General features: G+C 44.2%; 1 protein-coding gene across 1 annotated transcript; it reads left to right on the forward strand.

Annotated features, from left to right (window-relative positions):
- The first annotated feature begins 1511 nt into the window (after nt 1-1511).
- On the forward strand, nt 1512-6766 carry LOC147849935 (sm-like protein LSM2). The gene is made up of 4 exons (XM_087336901.1): nt 1512-1695; nt 5873-5957; nt 6052-6210; nt 6303-6766. The coding sequence occupies exons 2-4, from the start codon at nt 5955-5957 to the stop codon at nt 6420-6422; spliced, it is 282 nt and encodes a 93-aa protein (XP_087193027.1). The 5' UTR covers nt 1512-1695; nt 5873-5954; the 3' UTR covers nt 6423-6766.
- The last annotated feature ends 13585 nt before the right edge of the window (nt 6767-20351 follow it).

Consider the following 20351-nt stretch of genomic DNA (forward strand, 5'->3'; position numbering starts at 1 on the left):
TTGTTGATACTAGTACCAACACTACCTAGTAGTTCACTTCTCGTTTTTGATACACTACAAATCGATTTATCTAAGTCATACTTTAGTTTTAAAGATACTCTCTCGAAAGAGGAGAAAGAGGAATCTCCGATTGGATCGAGCCTCCATGCACATTTGATTGGACATCCCTATACTCATCGATTTGAAATGCAAAAAATCCACGCTCTATGTTATCTTTCCATTCCAATAATCTTTCTTCAATTGCAATTCTTGTTACACCAGTGGATTCAATGCTCCCCGCCCAGCCACCCAACCGATATTTCATCTGGAGGAGATATTTGCTAGCTAATCCATAGAAATAGTCATATAAAATAAGTGTGTAGTTTTCTCTCATTTTCCATGGAAATCTTTACATGATTTCTCTCTATTCTTAATACCAATAATTCTTGTCCGAATAGAAATAAGGTTGAGTCGCTATTCCTCATCGATCAAAAGAAATCAATCGAGTCGATATATTAAAGCATTCCTCATTTGTAGGATGGGAGGGTCTCTCCCGGTCGTTGGTTGAAAGAGGGATTGCAAATAAAAATATTATATCTGTTTGAGTTGAAGGCTTGGCACACTTGTGACAAGAAGAAGCAATCAATTATTGGTAGAGAGAAGAGTTTGAAACCCATCCGAGATCAATCATCAAGTAATGTTTATCACTTTTTGCAAGGAAGACCCCAATTTAGCTATTTAATGGCTTGGGGATTCCCAGCAGAGGCCCCTTTCGGGAAAATAAAAAAACAATCTTCTTTTTGGAAGCCCATTAGGAAGGATATTTTTCGGATTTGGCAGAATAATTTTACGGGGCAAACTCGGTAGTTGTTTAGTTTATATACGAAACTTTCTCTTTTGTTTATTCCAAAATCTGGTGAATTTGGTGACTCAGTGCGTCAAATTGGAGTAGTTCCTAGAAATAACTCTAGTTATAAAAAAACCAAAAAGATTGATAGAGATACGTTTACGATTGAGCATAAAAAATTGATAGAACTCAAGTGGAGTGTTGGTGGATCAGATAGGACATATTTTCGCACTAACAAGAAAATTCAACCAGTTATTGATATTAATGAGTCACGAATATGTGATAGACCCAAGAACAGGGACAAAATTCTTGTTATTCCTTTGGGAATACGAAGAAAAGATATTGCAAGTTTTAGAGGAATTGGTCTGCAATTAAGCCTATTGGTTACTTCATGCTTGAGCTTCCTAAATCGGTTTGATTTCCTCAAGCCAAATCGAACCTCTTTGGACAAAACCAGTTCCCAAACCGGGTAAGGCTTAATCGGGTTGACTAATGTGGCTCGTAGACCGGTTTAAGCTTAATGAGTTTGACAAAACCAGTTAAGGATTAACTGGTGTAGGAACCGATTCGGTTCAAGTTGGAAACCGGTTAAGCCGAAACCGAACCGTTGCCGATTCCTAAGTTACTTCATTGCTGGCATGGAAAGAACTTTAGAAGAACATTTCACACTCTCAAAGTTAAGTGACTCCACAAAATTGAACAAGAAAATCAAAAGGAAACAAAATCTAGGGTTTCCGCAGAATAATCAGGGAGACTGAAGCTTTTTCTTCATATAAATCTTCATGGGAGCTCCTCGTTGGTCTCTGTCTCTTGATAGATCCGAGAAGTAATGAATCTGTCGCTCCGTCTGCGTCGCGCCGCCCTACCAGGTAAATTTGCCTCCCCCCCAACCAGTCTCCTTCTGTATATTTTCACAGCTTTTTAGGGTTTTGAAGCCTGTTTACCATCAGAAAAGGATTTTGAATGTACCGTCAAGGAAAAGAGAGGGAGTGGTTTAGGGTTTTAAACAGGCTGTTGTTGTAGCTCAGCTGCTAAGGCTTGTCCCATGGAGATCTGATGGTAATGTGTTCAAAACCATACAGGCTTTGGTGGCATCCAGTAAAGCAGTAACGCATACATATATAGTGAGATTTGAACCGGGCCACATGGGGCTACCCAAAACCTGGCTTATCACTGGCGAGAAGGTTTAGAGTTTAGACTACAGAGGTCACATTGAGAGGAATCCCTCCATATTCCATCAAAATGCCTGTTTCAATTCTCACTTCTATGGCATTGGTGTGATGGCTAACCTCACCCCGCTCCCACGCATTTGTACAAAAATGTGGTCTGGGCATAAAAAATCCATCACCCATAACGTTCCCGGTATCAAGGATTTACACGGTGACAGTATTATTCGAATATATTCTTGGTCTTCCACTTATTGAGTGAGTGTTATGGCTGTCTAGCATGGACTGTGTAAAATTGATTATTTATGCTCTATCTATGGTCTTGTCCTCCTCGAGCTGGACGCGTGAGAACATTTCCAGCCTATCAAGAAACAGTTCGAAGTAAGAAAGTCAGATTTGTGTGGAGTGGGGTCTACCATGGTTTATCTTCTATTTCCTGCAGTCCTCTAGGCTGGGACTGTTGAGGAATAGTCTCAACTCTCTGAATGTACACGAGTTACATTCATTTTAGAGCATAATATGGAGTTACACACACACTCTCTCTCTCCCGCTATGTCGGAAGTAAAACTTATCATGTATTTTCTCTGTCTCATTTCAAGATTGTTCAAAATACTTCCCTTCCATACCATGACTCTTTATAAAATGCTTTGAACTGTCCATATGGAAAAATGCATAGCCCTGGTTTCAACTGTCCATATGGATAAATACATAGCCCTACTTTGAACTGTCCATATGACTCCTTTATGTGGTACCATGGTTTTTCATGTTCTTGACTGCATAATACTACTTAGGGATACCTGCTTCCAATCTGTGTTGAGGCTTTTTTCCAAGTGTGGCTACTTGGAATATTGATTCCCAAGTATTTAAATTTGTCTACTACCTCAAGAGCATGGCTATGTTTATGGAGTGTGCTGTTTATTGGGTTTATTAGGGCCAATAATGATCATATTGGTTTTGCCTGCATTTGTGGTCAGTCCACAATACTCAGAGAAACTGTTTATAACATCGAGTAGTTTGTTATGTTTGTGATGTGGTAAGTCAATTATACAACATCATCTGCATAAATCAATAATAAGATTGTAAAAAAATCCAATTGTTTGTTTTTGCATGTATTCTCCTCATGCCCCATTTTGATATTGTTTTACACCCATGTTACTCATGAATTCCTTGAAGGAATCTCTTGCTGGTTTTTAGCCTACATCTCACAGTCCCGTGGAGTTGGGCTATCATCGCTCTCATGTGGAGTGGTCTCCTAGACATTCTATTCTAGTTCATAGTCGCTTGGTAAGCTGCGACAACATTTTAAAATCTACAAAGCAACAATATAGTGTTTGGCCTTTTAAAATATCTCTTAGTGGGGAAATTTCTTGACTGCGTAATTTCATTTGGCTTGTTCCAGATGCCAAGGAAGTTCATTATATATAAGATTCTGGCTGCATCAGAGGATACATGATACCATTTCTCTGGACATAGCATGATCCTCAATTGTTTTTAGTGGACATTGATGTTGTACATCATTCTATGAGAGCTTCCGTGGGGTGATTCATTCACATTTACGAAAGTGAACTTTGTTCCAAGAATGCAGAGGTTCGAGGCATAATGCAATGAAGAAGAGAGCTCATTGCATTTTTCAAAGATCATTTCTCAATGCGTAAACTTGGAGTGTATGGGTTTATTAGGTTGGTAAAAACACAGGGGAGTTTGTAGAATACTTGATATGTCGAAAAGGGCCGTAAACTTGGATCCGACCTGCATTCATTTAAAGGAACTGCCAGTGTAGCCTGCCATCTGGATATACGAAATCTAAGGAATTCCATTCTGTCAAATAATGAAATATGATCCGTGGGAACACCAAAATTACTAAATTGCTTTGCTAAAAGTGCTGGTCCGAGTGATATACATGGAAAATATTTCTTGGAACTAGATAGACTTGATCCTTTCAAAAGTCTATGTGAAGACACAACTACTGTAACGCAAGAACCAGAGGTATACAACCCCAACCAAGTTGAATCGTCTCACTGTAAAAGCGAAGCCCATTCTAACCCACAACTGTGTACAGAGGTAAACTGGCCAACCATCTCTCCTTTCAGGGAAGGGCAAGATTAATCATACTAAATGGCTCACATGATCTCTGTAATAGTGAGTGTGCAATATGACCACTGGTCTCCAGAGACACAGTGCTATCTAAAAGGGAAAGGCTTTTGTCAGTTGAGCTCCATAGGAGATTGGATATGCATCTCAGATCGGGTTGTATGTATCCTGTTTGTGTAATAAGGTCTCCCAGATAATCACTGTTCTGTTGTATGCAAAAGCTATTACATCTTCACATAAATCAGTAAATGGGTCAAGTCCATCCAGTGCCTGTTTTACATATAGGATGGATAGTTCATGTAGAATGACGTTTACAATATCTAAACATATTGCTTATTGGGCTTGTGTGGCCTTTGTGAACGTTTATTCTTTTTTCTCGTTCATTATAATAAAGGCATACAGTGTCCCCTTGTCTACGCATTCCTTTGCATGGTAGCCATAGGGAGCAGGTGCCATATTGTCATATGGTAGTAGTCTAAATCTACTATGTTCCTATATCTCCACAAGGAAGATGGTATCTACATCTTTGTGTACATCGGTTAGTTCAGACTCTTTATGCATGTGTCGTGTGGCAAGTTCAGAAAAGCATCTTCATACATGTGCTCACATGGTGCATGTTTCCTTATTTGTTAAGAGAGGGGGAGAGAGCTAACTCAAAAATACCTAGGAAACTAGAAAAAGAATAAACTAACTCGATGCTATCAAGAATTGAGAATGAATAATGAGACCCAAAAATGTTAGCACCATGTGGTCATACTATCTGTCTTAAAAAGATGATCGACCAGCTATGGAACTTTTTCTATGGTCTAGGTGTTTCCTGAAAAGAGGTAGTAAAAGTTCCAGTGGATTTGTTATTGATCCCATCACCTTCTTACACCTCCACAAAATCATAGTTAATTAGTTTATCAAGGGTTTGGTGATAGTTTTTAGTCAAAGGTAATGGGCGTGCTAATGAAACAAAGTATGAGTTAAATTAGTAAAACTAAAGAAGTGTAATAGAGATAAGGTTAGGTGGAACAAGATAAGAGACGAGGAAGTGAGATGAAACTAATGAGATAGAGCACCTTTCTGTAGGCTAGAATGTGGCAGCCATTGGCTCTTTGCACTTCTCCACACTAGGATATTCTGTTCCAATGGGAATCTAAATGTCGGATATATGCCTGGTAAATGAAACCCACAAGCCACAAATTGCTTGTGGTATCTGTTTGGATCTAATAAACAATTAGAGAAATAATGAGATCAAGTAAATGGGATAATTGAAATGGATGGGTAACTTTTGGCATCCGTTGTGATAGCAAGTATATAAACGTTCCAGGTGTTATTTATAATTATTGGAGACTTATGATAGACATAGTAAGGGCACCAGATGCTGCAAAACTCTATTATAAAGTCTTTAGTACATATTGTGAAACTCGATGATAAAATTTTTGATGGACATTAAAAGATGCTTATGCAATAGATCAAAAACGAGTTTGCTTTCTGTTAAATATTGTCTGATGTGATGAAATGATTGAATGATATGTTTAAATAATGCTCATCGGCATTTTTTCCCAAAAGAAAAGTGTATTACTATGTGTGTGTATATATTATTTGGCTCTAATTTCTTAAGAACTGTCCCATACAATTATAAGTTTTCATCTCAAGAATATTACTATGTTTTCTGGGTGGTTCAGCTCATTTTCTATTAGAACTCTTCAGTTTTTGTTCTTGTTTTTTCTATTGATTGTTATATGATATATCTGTATTTTCACTTCAATGCTAAGAGTTCTGTAAGTCTTATCTTTTTCAGGAAGAATAACTGCTTATTGATCTTCAGCAAACTTTTGGAGAAGACATTTTAGACTTACATTAATAGTTGATTTCCTTGTAAGATGGTAAGAAAAAACATATAAAGTAGTTCAAAGTCATTTGCATATCTGGCTCTAGTCATAGACTCATCGAGTGTATATTTTTTTCTTTTGTTTACAGTTATTTTTTTCCTACTTCAAAGAGTTGGTGGGAAAAGAGGTTACGGTAGAATTGAAGAATGATCTGGCCATTAGGGGAACATTGCATTCAGTCGATCAGTATTTGAATATCAAGCTTGAGAACACAAGAGTGGTCGATGAAGCAAATTATCCTCATATGGTAAGTAATCATTTATATTCTTTCTTGCATAATTTACTATCTGCACCAGGTTTTGATACCTTCCGAACTAACATATATAGTTTGCATTTCAGCTTTCAGTAAAAAACTGCTTCATTCGAGGTTCAGTTGTTCGATATGTTCAACTTCCGCCCGACGGTGTAGATATTGAAATTTTACATGATGCAACACGCCGTGAAGCACGTGGAGAATAGAGCTTATCCACTCACATGTTTTCTTCTTGTATTCTGCTTCTATGAATATGATGATTTTAGATAGAGTTGTAGTGTTATCACTTGTATACAATGCTTTCATGAATCTTTGGATTAGTATTTTCTTGTGAGATTCTCCATGGTACTGGTGTGCAATGTTATACCATTGTTGTAAGAACTATTTGAACTTCTCTAGCCACGTGTGTGGTTCATGGTCATAGGAAAAGATGCATCAGCTCTAAACTGAGCTGAGGTGTATTGCCATCTTATGGTGGATTAATTTCATGAACATTGGTATAATTGTATATGGCTGAGAAATTCTATTTATGTATGCATACGAAAACGCACATGAATATGTATCCATTGTTATCTTCATGGATTAGGGTTATACACAACATACTGATGTATACATATATGCATACATGCATACATACTTAATAAGTGTAAGTACAACATAGGATGTGTGTATCATGTATGTGAGCATCTATACAACATGCATATAGTCATGTCTATATGTAGATGCGTAAATATATGTGAATGTAGTTGTAAATAATATATGTATTTCTTACAGATCCATTCATTGGTCTAGAAAAATATCCTAAAAATTGAGGTAGCCTTTTTTGGCATTTTTAGCCACCAAGATGGCTGTTCCCTCGGCCACTGATCTCTTTAGTTATAAATTATAATATATAATTATAAACACATCATAGTGATGTGTGTAGTTTAAACATACTAGTTTACACATGTGTGTACAATTAACATTGGTTGTCATTTATTCATTCACCAAATTACAGATTTGAAAGTGCACACTTAGTCACGTCTACATATAAATACATACACATAGGTGTGTGTTTGTAGTGTAAACATATACTTTTAAACTCACACTTACGTACATATGTATGAATGTATACATCCATAAATATAATTAACATTGATTGTTGAGCATCTATACAACATGCATATAGTCATGTCTATATGTAGATGCGTAAATATATGTGAATGTAGTTGTAAATAATATATGTATTTCTTACAGATCCATTCATTGGTCTAGAAAAATATCCTAGAAAATGAGGTAGCCTTTTTTGGCATTTTTAGCCACCAAGATGGCTGTTCCCTCGGCCACTGATCTCTTTAGTTATAAATTATAATATATAATTATAAACACATCATAGTGATGTGTGTAGTTTAAACATACTAGTTTACACATGTGTGTACAATTAACATTGGTTGTCATTTATTCATTCACCAAATTACAGATTTGAAAGTGCACACTTAGTCACGTCTACATATAAATACATACACATAGGTGTGTGTTTGTAGTGTAAACATATACTTTTAAACTCACACTTACGTACATATGTATGAATGTATACATCCATAAATATAATTAACATTGATTGTTGTAGTCATTTACCAAATTATGGATTTGAAAATCGATAATCTTGGTAGTACATTCATAAATATAATTAGCATTGATTGTCATAATCATTTACCAAATTATGGATTTGAAAGCAAATAATCTTGGTAGTACATATTATGAAATTAAACCGTGTGTTCTCTATGCAAGAATTTAAAAAGAAATATGATTTGGTTGAGAACCAAAAGAGCATAAAAATCATTCTCCTTATAATCATGATAGGTAGGGTACATGAGAAGATAGAACAAACACATGCAAAATCTAGGAGCATGGCCACGGCCCACAATCATTTGAATGATTGACATGGAAGTGTTCAATTTGTCCTTTGTTGGGCTTTGTGAGTTTTCTTGAGTTCAATATGTCCTTTGTTTATGTTTGTGGGCCACAATTGATTGCATGGTTCCTTTGAGGAGGTGGGTTTGGCCTAGGAACTTTGAGATGATTCCTTATGTTGTTGACATGTCCTTGTTGGGTTCTTGTTAAAATGTGCATGTATTGTAACGTGGGACTATCTACACATCCTTGTTGGCCTTCATTGAAATGATCGGACTTGTTGAAGCTTGCCATTTACAAATCGTTCACATTGGCACCAAGTTTTGCCTTCACTTCATTTCACATTGTCAAGCGTGTATGTCAACTCTTGTAAACCCTAAGTTGATTTATGGGTACATCCAATCGTGGACGCACTGATTCCTTCTCATGTGTTGTTGGAGATATTTCTTGACTCAATGCGTACATGCACGAAGGTAGAGAGAGGTTTTGATGTAGTGGATTGTAGGGAGGGGATGAGGTCTTGTTGGGGGGCATTTGAAAATCCCTCCTCCAAAATGATTCTGAATTATAAGGAGGATAATAGTATAATGTATGATGAAGTGAATGATTAATATTTTTCTCGAAAACCCATGATCATTGTGTCGAGTAACCTGCAAAATTAGGCGTTGCATTGTAAGGGCTTCAGAAATAGACAAACATGAGAGGAGGGCAAGAGAAGGGAACAATGTGGCTAGTGTAAATGATTTTGTGGACAAAGAGGTTGTGCAAGAAGGGACTCGGGAGTACAAAAGTAGGTCAAAGAAGGCAAGTATAAAAATAGTGTGCGGAAGCTTGTAAACATAACCGGTTCTGCTGGATAGCAACAGAAAACAAAATGAAGGTTTAATGGAAGCTTGAAACACATAGAGAGTACACAAGAGAGATAGAGAGAGAGTGAGCAGAACACAAAACTCTATTTCAAAAAACACTCAGTAAACTCTGTACATCGAATGTGCTCAGAGAGCACTTTTATAGAAGTCCTTAAAAGGACTGACGATGTACTTCAATGCTCATACTGAGCTACTTGCACTAACTCATAGGAACATAACTTCCTAGTAGACTAGGAATGTAGGCCTCCAACAGCCTACTAGTTCCCATATGGATCCAGCTCTCCGAGTTCGGCTCTCGGCTTGTTCAACCCATCCGGCCCACGTTGAGCTTGCTTGCTCAACACTCCCTCTCAACCTCAACCTGAGGTCGGTCCGTTGTGTCCGTTGTTGCCGGTCCTTGCTTCTGGCTTCTCCAGGCGTCGTCACGCTTCGCTCGCGCTCCTCGACCCATCTGGTCCCGCTTTCCTCGACCCGTTCGGTTCCCCTCACCTCGACCTTCACAGTTGGCTTGTCTGCTCATCAAGCCCATCTCAGCTCCTTCGTTGTTATGACTTCGATGCTTCTCGACTTGTTGGCTCCTCTGTGTCAGTGTCAACGTCTGTTGCGTTCTCGTCCGTTTGGCCTACTCTTGATTCAGCTCATCCGAATCAAACCATTCAATTGAATCGGTTGCCTCCGATTCGTTTCCACTTTTGTCCGAATTGGCTGTCTCCAATTTTTTTCTTCAATGTTAAGGCCCTTCACCACATCAGACCACATCCGGGTCTTGGCCTTCGTCTTCCGGTCGTCTCTGTCGCCATTGCTGCTTGTTCCAACATTATCGAATGTGTTGACTTCTTCAATCGACTCAGCTTCCTTTTTCTTCTTGCCTCCCCTTGTTTCGGTTCTCCTCCTCAAGTGCGGCATGTCAAGATGTTGTAACCCAAGCATCTCCGAAAAATGTTGCAACTTGTCGGCAACATGTTGATCAGTTCGAACATACCGGAGTTCGACTTCACCGCTCATGACCCGCTCGCGCACAAAGTGATAGTACACTTCTATGTGCTTTGTGTGAGCATGGAATATGGGGTTCTTGGCGAGCTGCATGCTACTGATATTGTTGCAATAGATCGGGATCAAAGTCGGTACTTCGATACGGAGGTCTTGCAGCAGTCGCCGAAGCCAGATGGCTTCACAGGTCGCAACGGTGGCTCCTCGGTACTCAACCTCAGTGCTCGACAAAGCCATTGTCGGTTGCTTCTTGCTGCTCCACGCAATAGCCACACTACCAAGAGACAACATAAAGTCGGATGTTGACCGACGATCCAATGTATCACCATCCCAGTCAGCATATGTATAACCGACTAACTGTTTGGTTATACCATATCGGTACAACAGTCCCTGATCCTTAGTGTCACTCACATATCTCAGTAGTCTATGCACGCATTCAAGGTGCCTGACGCTCAATCGCTACATATGTTGACTAATCAATTCGACCGTATAGCTAATGTCGAGTCGGGTAATAGTATATATATTAGGTTTCCGACAATTTGTCGAAACCATTTCTCATTGCAGGCCGGTCTAGTTTCGGGACGCAACTTCAAATTCCAGTCTAGGGGTGTTCAGACCGGTCGACAATCTGTCATGCCGAACTTGAACAAGATATTCAACACATAATGGCGTTGGTTGATCAATATGCCTTCGGGGGTTCAGATTACTTCGATCCCGAGCACATAATGAAGGTCCCCTAGATCCTTCATGTCGAATGATGCCACTAATTGGGACTTCCCATGACCAATTTCCTCTAGGTTAGTGCCGACAATGACTAAATCATCAACATAAAGTAAGAGACTTACCAGCCCATTCCGACCTTGTTGGACGAAGAGTAAAGAGTTCGACTTGGACGTAGCAAACCCCATCTGATGCAAGCGTTGCGCTGTTGTGATGTGGCGTGCTCGAGAGTGGGAAAAATCGGCGAAAGGGGGGGTCAAAAATGTGCATGTGCAATGTGTGTGCACACAAAAGCAATTAATTGTGCATATGCAAAATAAAAAGGAAAAGAAAGGGTGAAAAGGAGGTATAGAAGCTCGTGCAAAAAGTAAGAGAGAGGAGAGATAAAAGGTAGAGGGGAGACATGCTATGAATTTATAGAGATAGAATTATATATTATATAAGAGAGAGTTAGTGGGCTAGTGGATAGTCACATTGACTACTTGCTAGAGGTGCACGGTTTGAATTTGGACTTACAGTGCAACGTGATTTAAGGAATTTTATTCCTTTTTCATTGAAGACAAATTTGGCGACCCCACCTTCTTTTTTTCCTATAAAAGGAGGTCGAGAGGGGCTCATTCGGGAGGACGTTTTGGGAGGAGGAGACTATTGCCAATTTTCCTTCAAAACTCTTCATCTCCTTATTCACCACTTCTCTTCATCTCATACCCCTTCATCCCCCCATCGCCATGTGCTCATCTTCTTCGCGTCAGCACTCGAAGTGCTCGTGAGCCCAAGCTTCGTTGGTTCAACGTTGCTCCACCTCGTTTGTCATTGTGAGCCCGTGTGCTCGCCGTTCGAGTGGTCGTGGTTCGTTGGGATTGGCATTTTGGTGGTGCTCGTGTGTTCATCTTCGTCGTGTTCGGATTTGCTTTTATCTCTAAGGCCATTTAATATTTATGTTTTGATTGAGCTTGTGGTTAACTATAAGTTGCCATTGTAAACAAAACCCTATTTTATAAAGGGTCCTCTTGCGTTGGAATCGAACACGTATTTATCTCTTTGGTCGATATCATTCGTGTTTCTTTCTCTCCTTTTTTCTTTATTCGTGTCTTCCTTGTACGTTCGGTCGTCTTGTGACGAGGGGACCGTTTGGGCTTGCCCATGCACCTCTCCTCCTCATAAAGGCGTACGAGCATTTTGTGTGTGTGTTTGTGTTTTCCTTGTACGTTCAGCCATCTTGTGACGAGGGGACCGTTCGGGCTTGCCCATGCACCTCTCCTCCTCATAAAGGCGTACGAGCATTTGTGTCTGTGTTTGTGTCTTCCTTGTACATTCGGTTGTCTTGTGACGAGGGAGTGTTTCGGGCGTGCCCATGCACCTCTCCTCCTCATAAGGATGTACAAGCATTTTGTGTGTGTGTTTGTGTCTTCCTTGTACGTTCGACTGTCTCGTGACAAGGGACCGTTTCGGGCTTGCCCATGCACCTCTCCTCCTTATAAAGGCGTACGAGCATTTTGTGTGTGTGTTTGTGTCTTCCTTGTACGTTCGGTCGTCTTGTGACGAGGGAGCGTTCGGGCTTGCCCATGCACCTCTCCTCCTCATAAAGGTGTACAAGCATTTTGTGCGTGTGTTTGTGTCTTCCTTGTACGTTCGGCCGTCTCGTGACGAGGGAGCGTTCGGGCTTGCCCATGCACCTCTCCTCCTCATAAAGGCGTATGAGCATTTGTGCATGTGTTTTGTGTCTTCCTCGTACATTTGACTTCTTGTGACGAGGGAGCGTTCGGGTGTGCCCATGCACCTCTCCTCCTCATAAAGACGTATGACATTCGTGTTTGTGTTATCGTCCCCTTGTGCATTCATGTTGCGTGCTCATCTTGCTTGTACCCGTTTGGTCACTTGGTTCGTGTGGTGATCTCGGAAGGTCGACAAGTCATGATCAACAAGAGCCACCGGCCTCATAAAACAAAGGGCAACGAGACCTTGCTCGGGAAGGGGTCGGGAAGTAGTATTGTCGTAAAGCAAACCTCGGGTCTTCTCTATCCCTTCAGTACTCCCTAGTCCAAGACCCCCGTGGTCCCGCCCAAGTAACACACGTGCGCGAAACTTCGCGACAGCGTGATCTTCGCGTTCCAAGCATGCGAGGCTTGCTTTAATCTATAAAGGGACTTCTTAAGTCAGCATACAACCGACGTATTCAATTTGGACTGAAATCCGGGTGATTGCACCATGTATACCTGTTCCTCAAATTCTCCTTGCAAGAATGCGTTCTTCACATCCATCTAGTGCAAATGTCAACCCTTTGTCGTGGTGACCGCAAGCAAAACACAGATGGTAGTCATTTTCGTGACCGACGCGAGCGTCTCATCATAATTGATGCCGTGTTGTGCATAGCCCTTCGCCACTAGTCGGGCCTTGTATCAGTTGACCGAGCCGTCAGTGTTGTACGTGACCTTGTACACCCACCATCATCCGATCGATTTCACACCCTTGGGGGCGTCAACCAAGTCCCAAGTCTCATTGTCCGTTAAAGCTCGCATCTCTTCCTCCATAGAAACACGTTGCTTTGCATCTTGTGCTACTTTTGTGTATCTCTTCGGCTCACGCACTTCCGCCACTTTCTTCATGTATGCATAGTGATGCGCCATGTACCCGTTATAACCATACCGCTTCACGGGATTCTTTTGGGGGGTCGATCAGTATACCTTCTCATTTGCCGATTTTAGGGCCCTCTTGGCCAACTTGGACTTCGTCTCCGAAGGTTCGTCTTCATGCTTTCCGATGTCGGACTCGCTCAAATCTGACTCTTCCTTGTTGATGTCATATTTCAGCATATTTGTCTTCCCTTTTTCCTTATGTGTGAACCATCTCCTCGGTTCCTTGCACGGGGAGTGCACGATTGAGTCCTCACCACTCGCCGACTCTTCATCTGACTCGTCGATTCGACTCATTCTCTCATTCTGCACACTCAACCAGAATGAGATCATACTCTCCTCCATAGTACCACTATCTTCTTCTTCTTCCCTAATCATATCGGGTTCACTGGTCTCATCTTCGGTGATTGGGTGGTCGAAGTCGATAGAGAGTACCATGATGTCGACTCGTTGAATTCGACATCTCGGCTCACTTGAACTTCTTTTTTCCAGGGGTTATAGCACTTATACCCCTTCTGCTCATGTGAGTGGCTGACTAATATGCACTTCTCCCACTTCGAGCAATGCTGCTGGATATCCTCAGGTGTCGTAAGTTCAACTTACACTCAAAATACAACTCATGTGCTGACACCTTCTCCCCGATCCGATTTTCGATGTAAATTGTCGTCCATACCGCTTCAGCCCAGTAGGACTTCGACATGCTCTTCTCCCCCAACATTGCCCTTTTGCCTCCACAATCGACCGATTCTTCCGCTCGACTACGTCGTTTTGTTGCGGCGTATATGTGCACCTGAATTCCCTTCTACTGCAAAAAACTGTTGAATTGACTGGAAAAGAAGTATTCTTTTCCCCCATCTGACCATAGGCACTTTATCTTCTTCTCTGTTTCCCGTTCGACTAAACTTTGAAGGTTCTGGAAATAATCGAAGACTTCACTCGTCTTTTCAATGAGGTAGATCCATGTGTGTCGGTTGTAGTCGTTGATGAAGGAGATGAATTATCGACTCCCACCAAGACTTACATTCTGTGTCAGTCCCCATACATTAATGTATCAAGTCGAGCTTGTTTCGGCTCTGATTTCACTCGTTCGGAAATGGAAGTCGGTGTTGCTTCCCAAGCCGGCAAGCTTCACAAATTTGGGCCTTTCGGCCACTAAATTTCGGTAATTTGAATACCACCTATTTCAATTGCAGATCTTAAAGCCTCTTATAGTTGACGTGGTCGATCCGCCTTGTGCCAAAGTCGATATTTGACTCGACTTTCTGTCCTTTCACAAACAAAGAGATGCCAACGAAGTTGGTGTCGACGATGAACATCCTCCCGTCCCTACGCCCTTATGCAGTGATTTGGTCGTCTTCCTCGATGAAACACCTTAGATGTGTGAATCGAACTTGCATTCCTTGGTCGACAATCTGGCCGACCGACACCAGGTTAGTGTTGGGCAAAGTCCCAGGAACAATGTCAAGGTTCCGGTTGAATTGGGACTTTTGCCAATCACCATGAGAGAGAACCAGAATCTAGTCGGTTCATATTTTATGAGCCGTCTATTTATATAGATTAGAAAAAGGTTTTGTATATTTATGTAAATATTTCTTTTCCCCCTCTTTTTCCCTATTCTTCCTTTTTTTTATTGTTCACAAATCATTGTTTTCCCTCTTCGTGTTGCTCGATGCTCCCTATCTATTCCATTCTTAGCATAGCGCTGCTCCATTATTTCTTCTTCGCGTCACATTCTTCCATTTTTTGCTACTCCTTCCTTGTTCTTTGCTCGCTCATTGTTGATTGCTCCTCCCTGCTTGGCTTGTTGCCACTTGCTCCTCCCTGCTTGCTCGTTGCCCATTGCTCCTCCTTGCTCACTTGTTGTTGGTTGATCCTCTCTGCTCACTTGTTGTCGATTGTGCCTCCCTGCTTGCTCGTTGCCCATTGCTCCTCCTTGCTCACTTGTTGTTGGTTGATCCTCTCTGCTCACTTGTTGTCAATTGTGCCTCCTTGCTCGCTCGCTGTTGATTGCCCCTCACGATTTCCAGCTCTTCCCGTCGCGTTCTTCCATTTTTTGCTACTCCTTCCTTGTTCCTTGCTCGCTCATTGTTTATTGCTCCTCCATGCTTGCGCGTTGCCCATTGCTCCTCCTTGCTCACTTGTTGCTAGTTGATCCTCTCTGCTCGCTTGTTGTTGATTGTGCCTCCCTGCTCCCCCGTTGTTGATTGCCCCTCGCGATTTCCAGCTCTTCCCTCTTCCGCAGAACCATCACCTTCACCCCTCTCGACACACACGTCAACGTCAATGTCAATACACAGAGAATCCTTCTCTCCCTCCCTCTCTCTCTCTCAGTCTGTTTCCTGCTCTTGTTTCTGATGGAAATAATCAACACTTTCCAAACTTCACCTCTCGGCCACAACCAAGGAAACACACGAATCGTTGTTGCAGAAAATGGGAAATGCAAAAGTAAATAAGTGGACACACAATTTAACGTGGAAAACCCTGTGCGGGAAAAACCACGGGAGTACAAGACTCCGAACCAAAACTATGCACAGAGAAATATACAATGGCGAGCTGCAAGGCGACGACCTTGAGCTCGCTGTCCTCGCCACATGCGGCGGAATTACACAGAGGCGTCGACCTCTTCGTCTCTCACGCTCTATCTCTCTCACGGCTGCTCTCTCTTCACTCCTCTTGAGTGGAAAAACAGAAAAATAAGTAGCAACATCAAAACTGTTTGCCCTAAGTCATATTTATACACATATGACTTTAGGGCTATTTACAACTATAGCCTCAAGGGCCCTTGGCAAACATATTCACAGATATGTCCCCGCATCCGGATCTCTCTCCGGGTACATTCGTCGTCCGGCTCCGAAGTCGGGGTCTTCATCATCCGGTTCCGAAACCGCAACCGGGCTTGTCGTCATTCATCTCCGGACATCCGACCATCCCATCCGGAGGGACCGTAATCCCAACAAACTCCCCCTTCACTTCGGCATGGGATGTCTCTCCAATCCGATCCTCTTCCGGCATGCTTCCAGCTTGTCGGGTGTGAGCACCTTGGTCAGCATATCCGACCCGTTCTCGTCCGTGTGGATCTTCGTCAGCACGAACTCCTTGTCTTCTATCCTTTCCCGGATCCAGTGATATCTTCGCTGGATGTGCTTCGTCCGGGAGTGATAGGCCGCGTTCTTCGCAAGGTGGATTGCACTCTGACTGTCGCAGTAGAGTCGGTACTCCTCCTGCCGGATACCGAGCTCTCTAATGAAGTCCTTCATCCATATTATTTCCTTGCCGGCTTCAACAGCCGCCATGTACTCCGCCTCCGTGGTTGACAACGCAACCGTCTTCTGCAGCCTCGACTGCCATGAAACAGCTCCCCCTGCATACGTCATCACATACCCTGATGTGGACCGGCTGGTATCTGCATCAGCCGACATATCCGAATCGGTGAAGCCGTCGAGTTCGGGCTTACCGGAGCCGAATCGGAGGCACACGTTTGTCGTGCCCTTCAGGTATCGGAGTATCCACTTGGCCGCGTTCCAATGCTCTTTGCCGGGATTGCTCATGTACCAGCTCACCACTCCGACTGCATATCCTATGTCCGGTCGGGTACACACCATTGCGTATATCAAGCTCCCGACGGCAGAGGCATATGGTACTTTCATCATGTCCTCCTTCTCAGCCTTTGTCTTGGGGCTCTGCTTGCTGGACAGCTTGCAGTTTGCCGGGAGTGTTGACCCGACCGGTCTTGCTTCCGACATGTTGAACCGGTGAAGCACCTTGGTCACGTACTTCTCCTGTGACAGCCACAACTGCTTCTTCTTCCGGTCCCGGATGATGTGCATCCCTAGTATTTGCCTCGCCGGACCCAGGTCCTTCATTGAGAAGGTTCGGTGAAGAGCCTTCTTCAGCATCCGTATCTTGACCTGGTCTCGTCCGACGATCAACATGTCGTCCACGTACAGGAGGAGTATTAGAAAGTCTCCTCCTTCGAACTTCTTCACAAACACGCAGTGATCGGACTGCGTTTTGTGGTACCCTTCGTCTGTCATGAAGGAGTCGAACTTCCGGTACCATTGCCGGGGAGCCTGCTTCAGACCGTAAAGGCTCTTCTTCAACCGGCATACCAGGTGCTCCTTCCCTTTCTTCTCGAATCCTTCCGGTTGCTGCATGTAGATCTCTTCTTCGAGGTCACCGTGAAGGAATGCCGTCTTCACGTCCATCTGTTCTATCTCGAGGTCCATGCTTGCCGCTATGCTCAGCACCGTCCGGATGGAGGTCATCTTCACTACCGGGGCAAATATCTCGTCGAAGTCGACGCCCTTCTTCTGCTGAAACCCCTTCACCACGATCCTGGCTTTGTATCTCGGGGGGTTTCCGGCATCTCCCGGTTTCAGCTTGAACACCCACTTGTTACGGAGTGCTCGTTTTCCTTTCGGCAACTCCACAAGTTCATATGTGTGGTTCTCATGCAGGGAATCCATCTCCTCTTGCATGGCACTTAACCACCTGCGGTTATGGGTGTCATGCTTCGCTTCTTCAAAGCTCTCCGGCTCCCCCTCGTCGGTTAGCAGCACGTGCTCTGGTTCCGGAAATCTCCGGGGGGGCCTTCTCTCTCTTAGAGGATATCTCCGTCCGGAGCTTCGGTAACCGGTTCTTTCGATTCTTCTTCATCCGAATCCATTTCGGGATCGGGGCCGGTTCCGGTATCATTTTCATCTTCTTCGGCCGGTTCTGTTTCTTCACCGTCTTCGGCCGGATCTTCGAGTGTTAACCGGTCCCTTGCCGGTCGGGACTGCTCCTCGTAGAGTTTATCCTCACCGGTCGACTTGGAGCTCTTCATCTTCTTCGCCGACTCCCAGTCGGCGAGTGTCTTGTTCTCCATGAAGATGATATCACGACTCCGGAATATCTTCTTGTCGACCGGGTCCCATACTCGGTAGCCGAACTCGTCATCGCCGTAACCGAGGAATATGCATGGCCGGGTCTTTGGATCTAGCTTTCCTCTCCAGTCCTTTGCCACATGCACGTATGCGAGACACCCGAACACCTTCAGATGCCGGTAGGATACTTCCCTACCGGTCCACACTCTCTGCGGCGTGTCTCCGTCCAAAGGTACTGAGGGTGATCTGTTTATCACGTATGTCGCCGTTGACATCGCCTCAGCCCAAAACCCCTTGGGTAATTCCGCATGCGCCAGCATACTCCGGACCCTCTCCATTATGGTCCGGTTCATCCTCTCGGCCAGCCCGTTCAGTTCCGGCGTCTTCGGCACAGTAAACTCGAGCCGGATTCCCTTCGAGCGACAGTACTCCGCGAACTGCCCCCGGTATTCCCCTCCGTTATCTGCTCGTATCGCTTTCAGCTTCTTGCCGGATTCCCTTTCCACTCTCGCGTGGAGTTCTTTGAAGACGCACAACACTTGGTCCTTTGTCTTCAACGGTGCCGTCCACAGCTTCCGGCTATGGTCATCTATGAATGTTACGAAGTACTGGGCTCCGCCATGTGACTTCGTTTCTACCTGACACACATCAGTGTGCACCAACTCCAATGGTGCGCTACGTCTCGTCGGTGGCCTTGAGTAGAAGGAGGTTCGGTTCTGCTTACCGGCCAGGCAATCGGTGCACTTCTCCAGGTGCACATGCTTCACTGGAATAAGGTTGTCTTCTGCAAGCCTCTTCATCCCCTTCTCACTCATGTGGCACAGTCTCTTGTGCCACAGCTCACCGGTAGTGTCGGCTGCCACGTTCAACTCTTCCGGACACAACCAGGCATTCATAAGGTACAATGTGTTGACTTTCCGGGCCCGAGCCACTATCAGGCTCCCCTTGCTGAACTTCATTACGTCGTTCCGGATGCTACCTGTGTAGCCTTCATCGTCTAGCCTCCCGGCCGAAATCAGGTTCAATCGAACCTCCGGAACGTGTCGGACATCCTTCAGCAGCATTTTGCATCCGGTCGAGGTTGTCAACCACACGTCTCCTATGCCGGCAATCCGGCACGTACCTTCATTTCCCATCCGAACACAGCCATGCTCACCGACTGTGTAGGATGAGAAGTATCTTCTCTCCGGGGTCAGGTGGAACGATGCTCCGGAATCGACCACCCATGTCGTCTCATCGCCGGCAATGTTTAGTTCACCTTCTTCGGTGATGAGCATGATTTCTTCCTCACTTGCCGCGAGTGCCGTCGTTCCTTTCCGGTCCTGCCCTCGCCGATCCGGACCTCTCCGGTCCGTGGCTCCCCGGTATGCACCGTTTCTCTCCGGTGACTTCTTCGAATCGGTGTCGTCGGCTCCGTTGTCCTTTCGGTAATGCCGACAATTCTTCCGGAAGTGCCCCGGCTTCCCACAGTGGAAGCATGTGGGCCTTCTTCTTGACTGCGACCGGGTCCCCGACTTCTCCCGTCTTTGCGGACTCCGGTTCCATTGTCTTCCCCGATCCGATTCGGTAAGCAGCGCCTTCGAGTCGGAGGCCGGTTCTTTATCTTTCCGACGCGCTTCTTCGTTCAAAATACTTGTCTTTACCGTTTGTAGGGACAAGTTATCTTCCGTGCAGGAGGTGCTGAGAGTCACCAACAAGTTCTCCCAGCTTTCCGGCAATGTACACATCAGAATGATGGCTTGCATTGCATCCTCCAGCGGGAACTTGATCGCCGCAAGCTGGTTCACGAATCCCATGAACGTGCTTACGTGTTCCACCATACTCTCGCCGTCCCGGTACTTGAGGTTCACTATCTTCCTCATCAGGGAGGTCCGGTTCAACGCATTCTTCCTCTCGTAGAGGCCCGACAGCTTCCGCCACATCTCATATGCGTTGATGTCGTTCGCCACATGTTGTAGAACGCTCACGTCGACGTATTGCCGAATGGTTGCAACGGCTTTCCGGTTCAGAAGCCTCCATTCCGACTCAAGTACCCCCTTCGGTATTTCCGACCTGTCAATCGGTTCGTACAGGTCCCGAACAATCAGAAGATCCTCCATCTTGATCTTCCAGTCGGCGTAATTCTGCGCATTCAGCACCATCATCCCCGGCTGCCCGCTGCCGCC

This window comes from Azolla caroliniana, unplaced genomic scaffold (assembly GCF_043228905.1).
Source record: "Azolla caroliniana isolate FFs.n. ecotype wild unplaced genomic scaffold, voAzoCaro1.0.p SCAF_22, whole genome shotgun sequence".
In the NCBI taxonomy this organism is placed as follows: domain Eukaryota; kingdom Viridiplantae; phylum Streptophyta; class Polypodiopsida; order Salviniales; family Salviniaceae; genus Azolla; species Azolla caroliniana.

Bases quoted from the DNA above. Each gene is read 5' to 3' on its own strand.
- LOC147849935 (XM_087336901.1), top strand. The intron at 6,211-6,302 runs GTAAGTAATCAT...TTTGCATTTCAG, and splicing joins AAGCAAATTATCCTCATATG to CTTTCAGTAAAAAACTGCTT.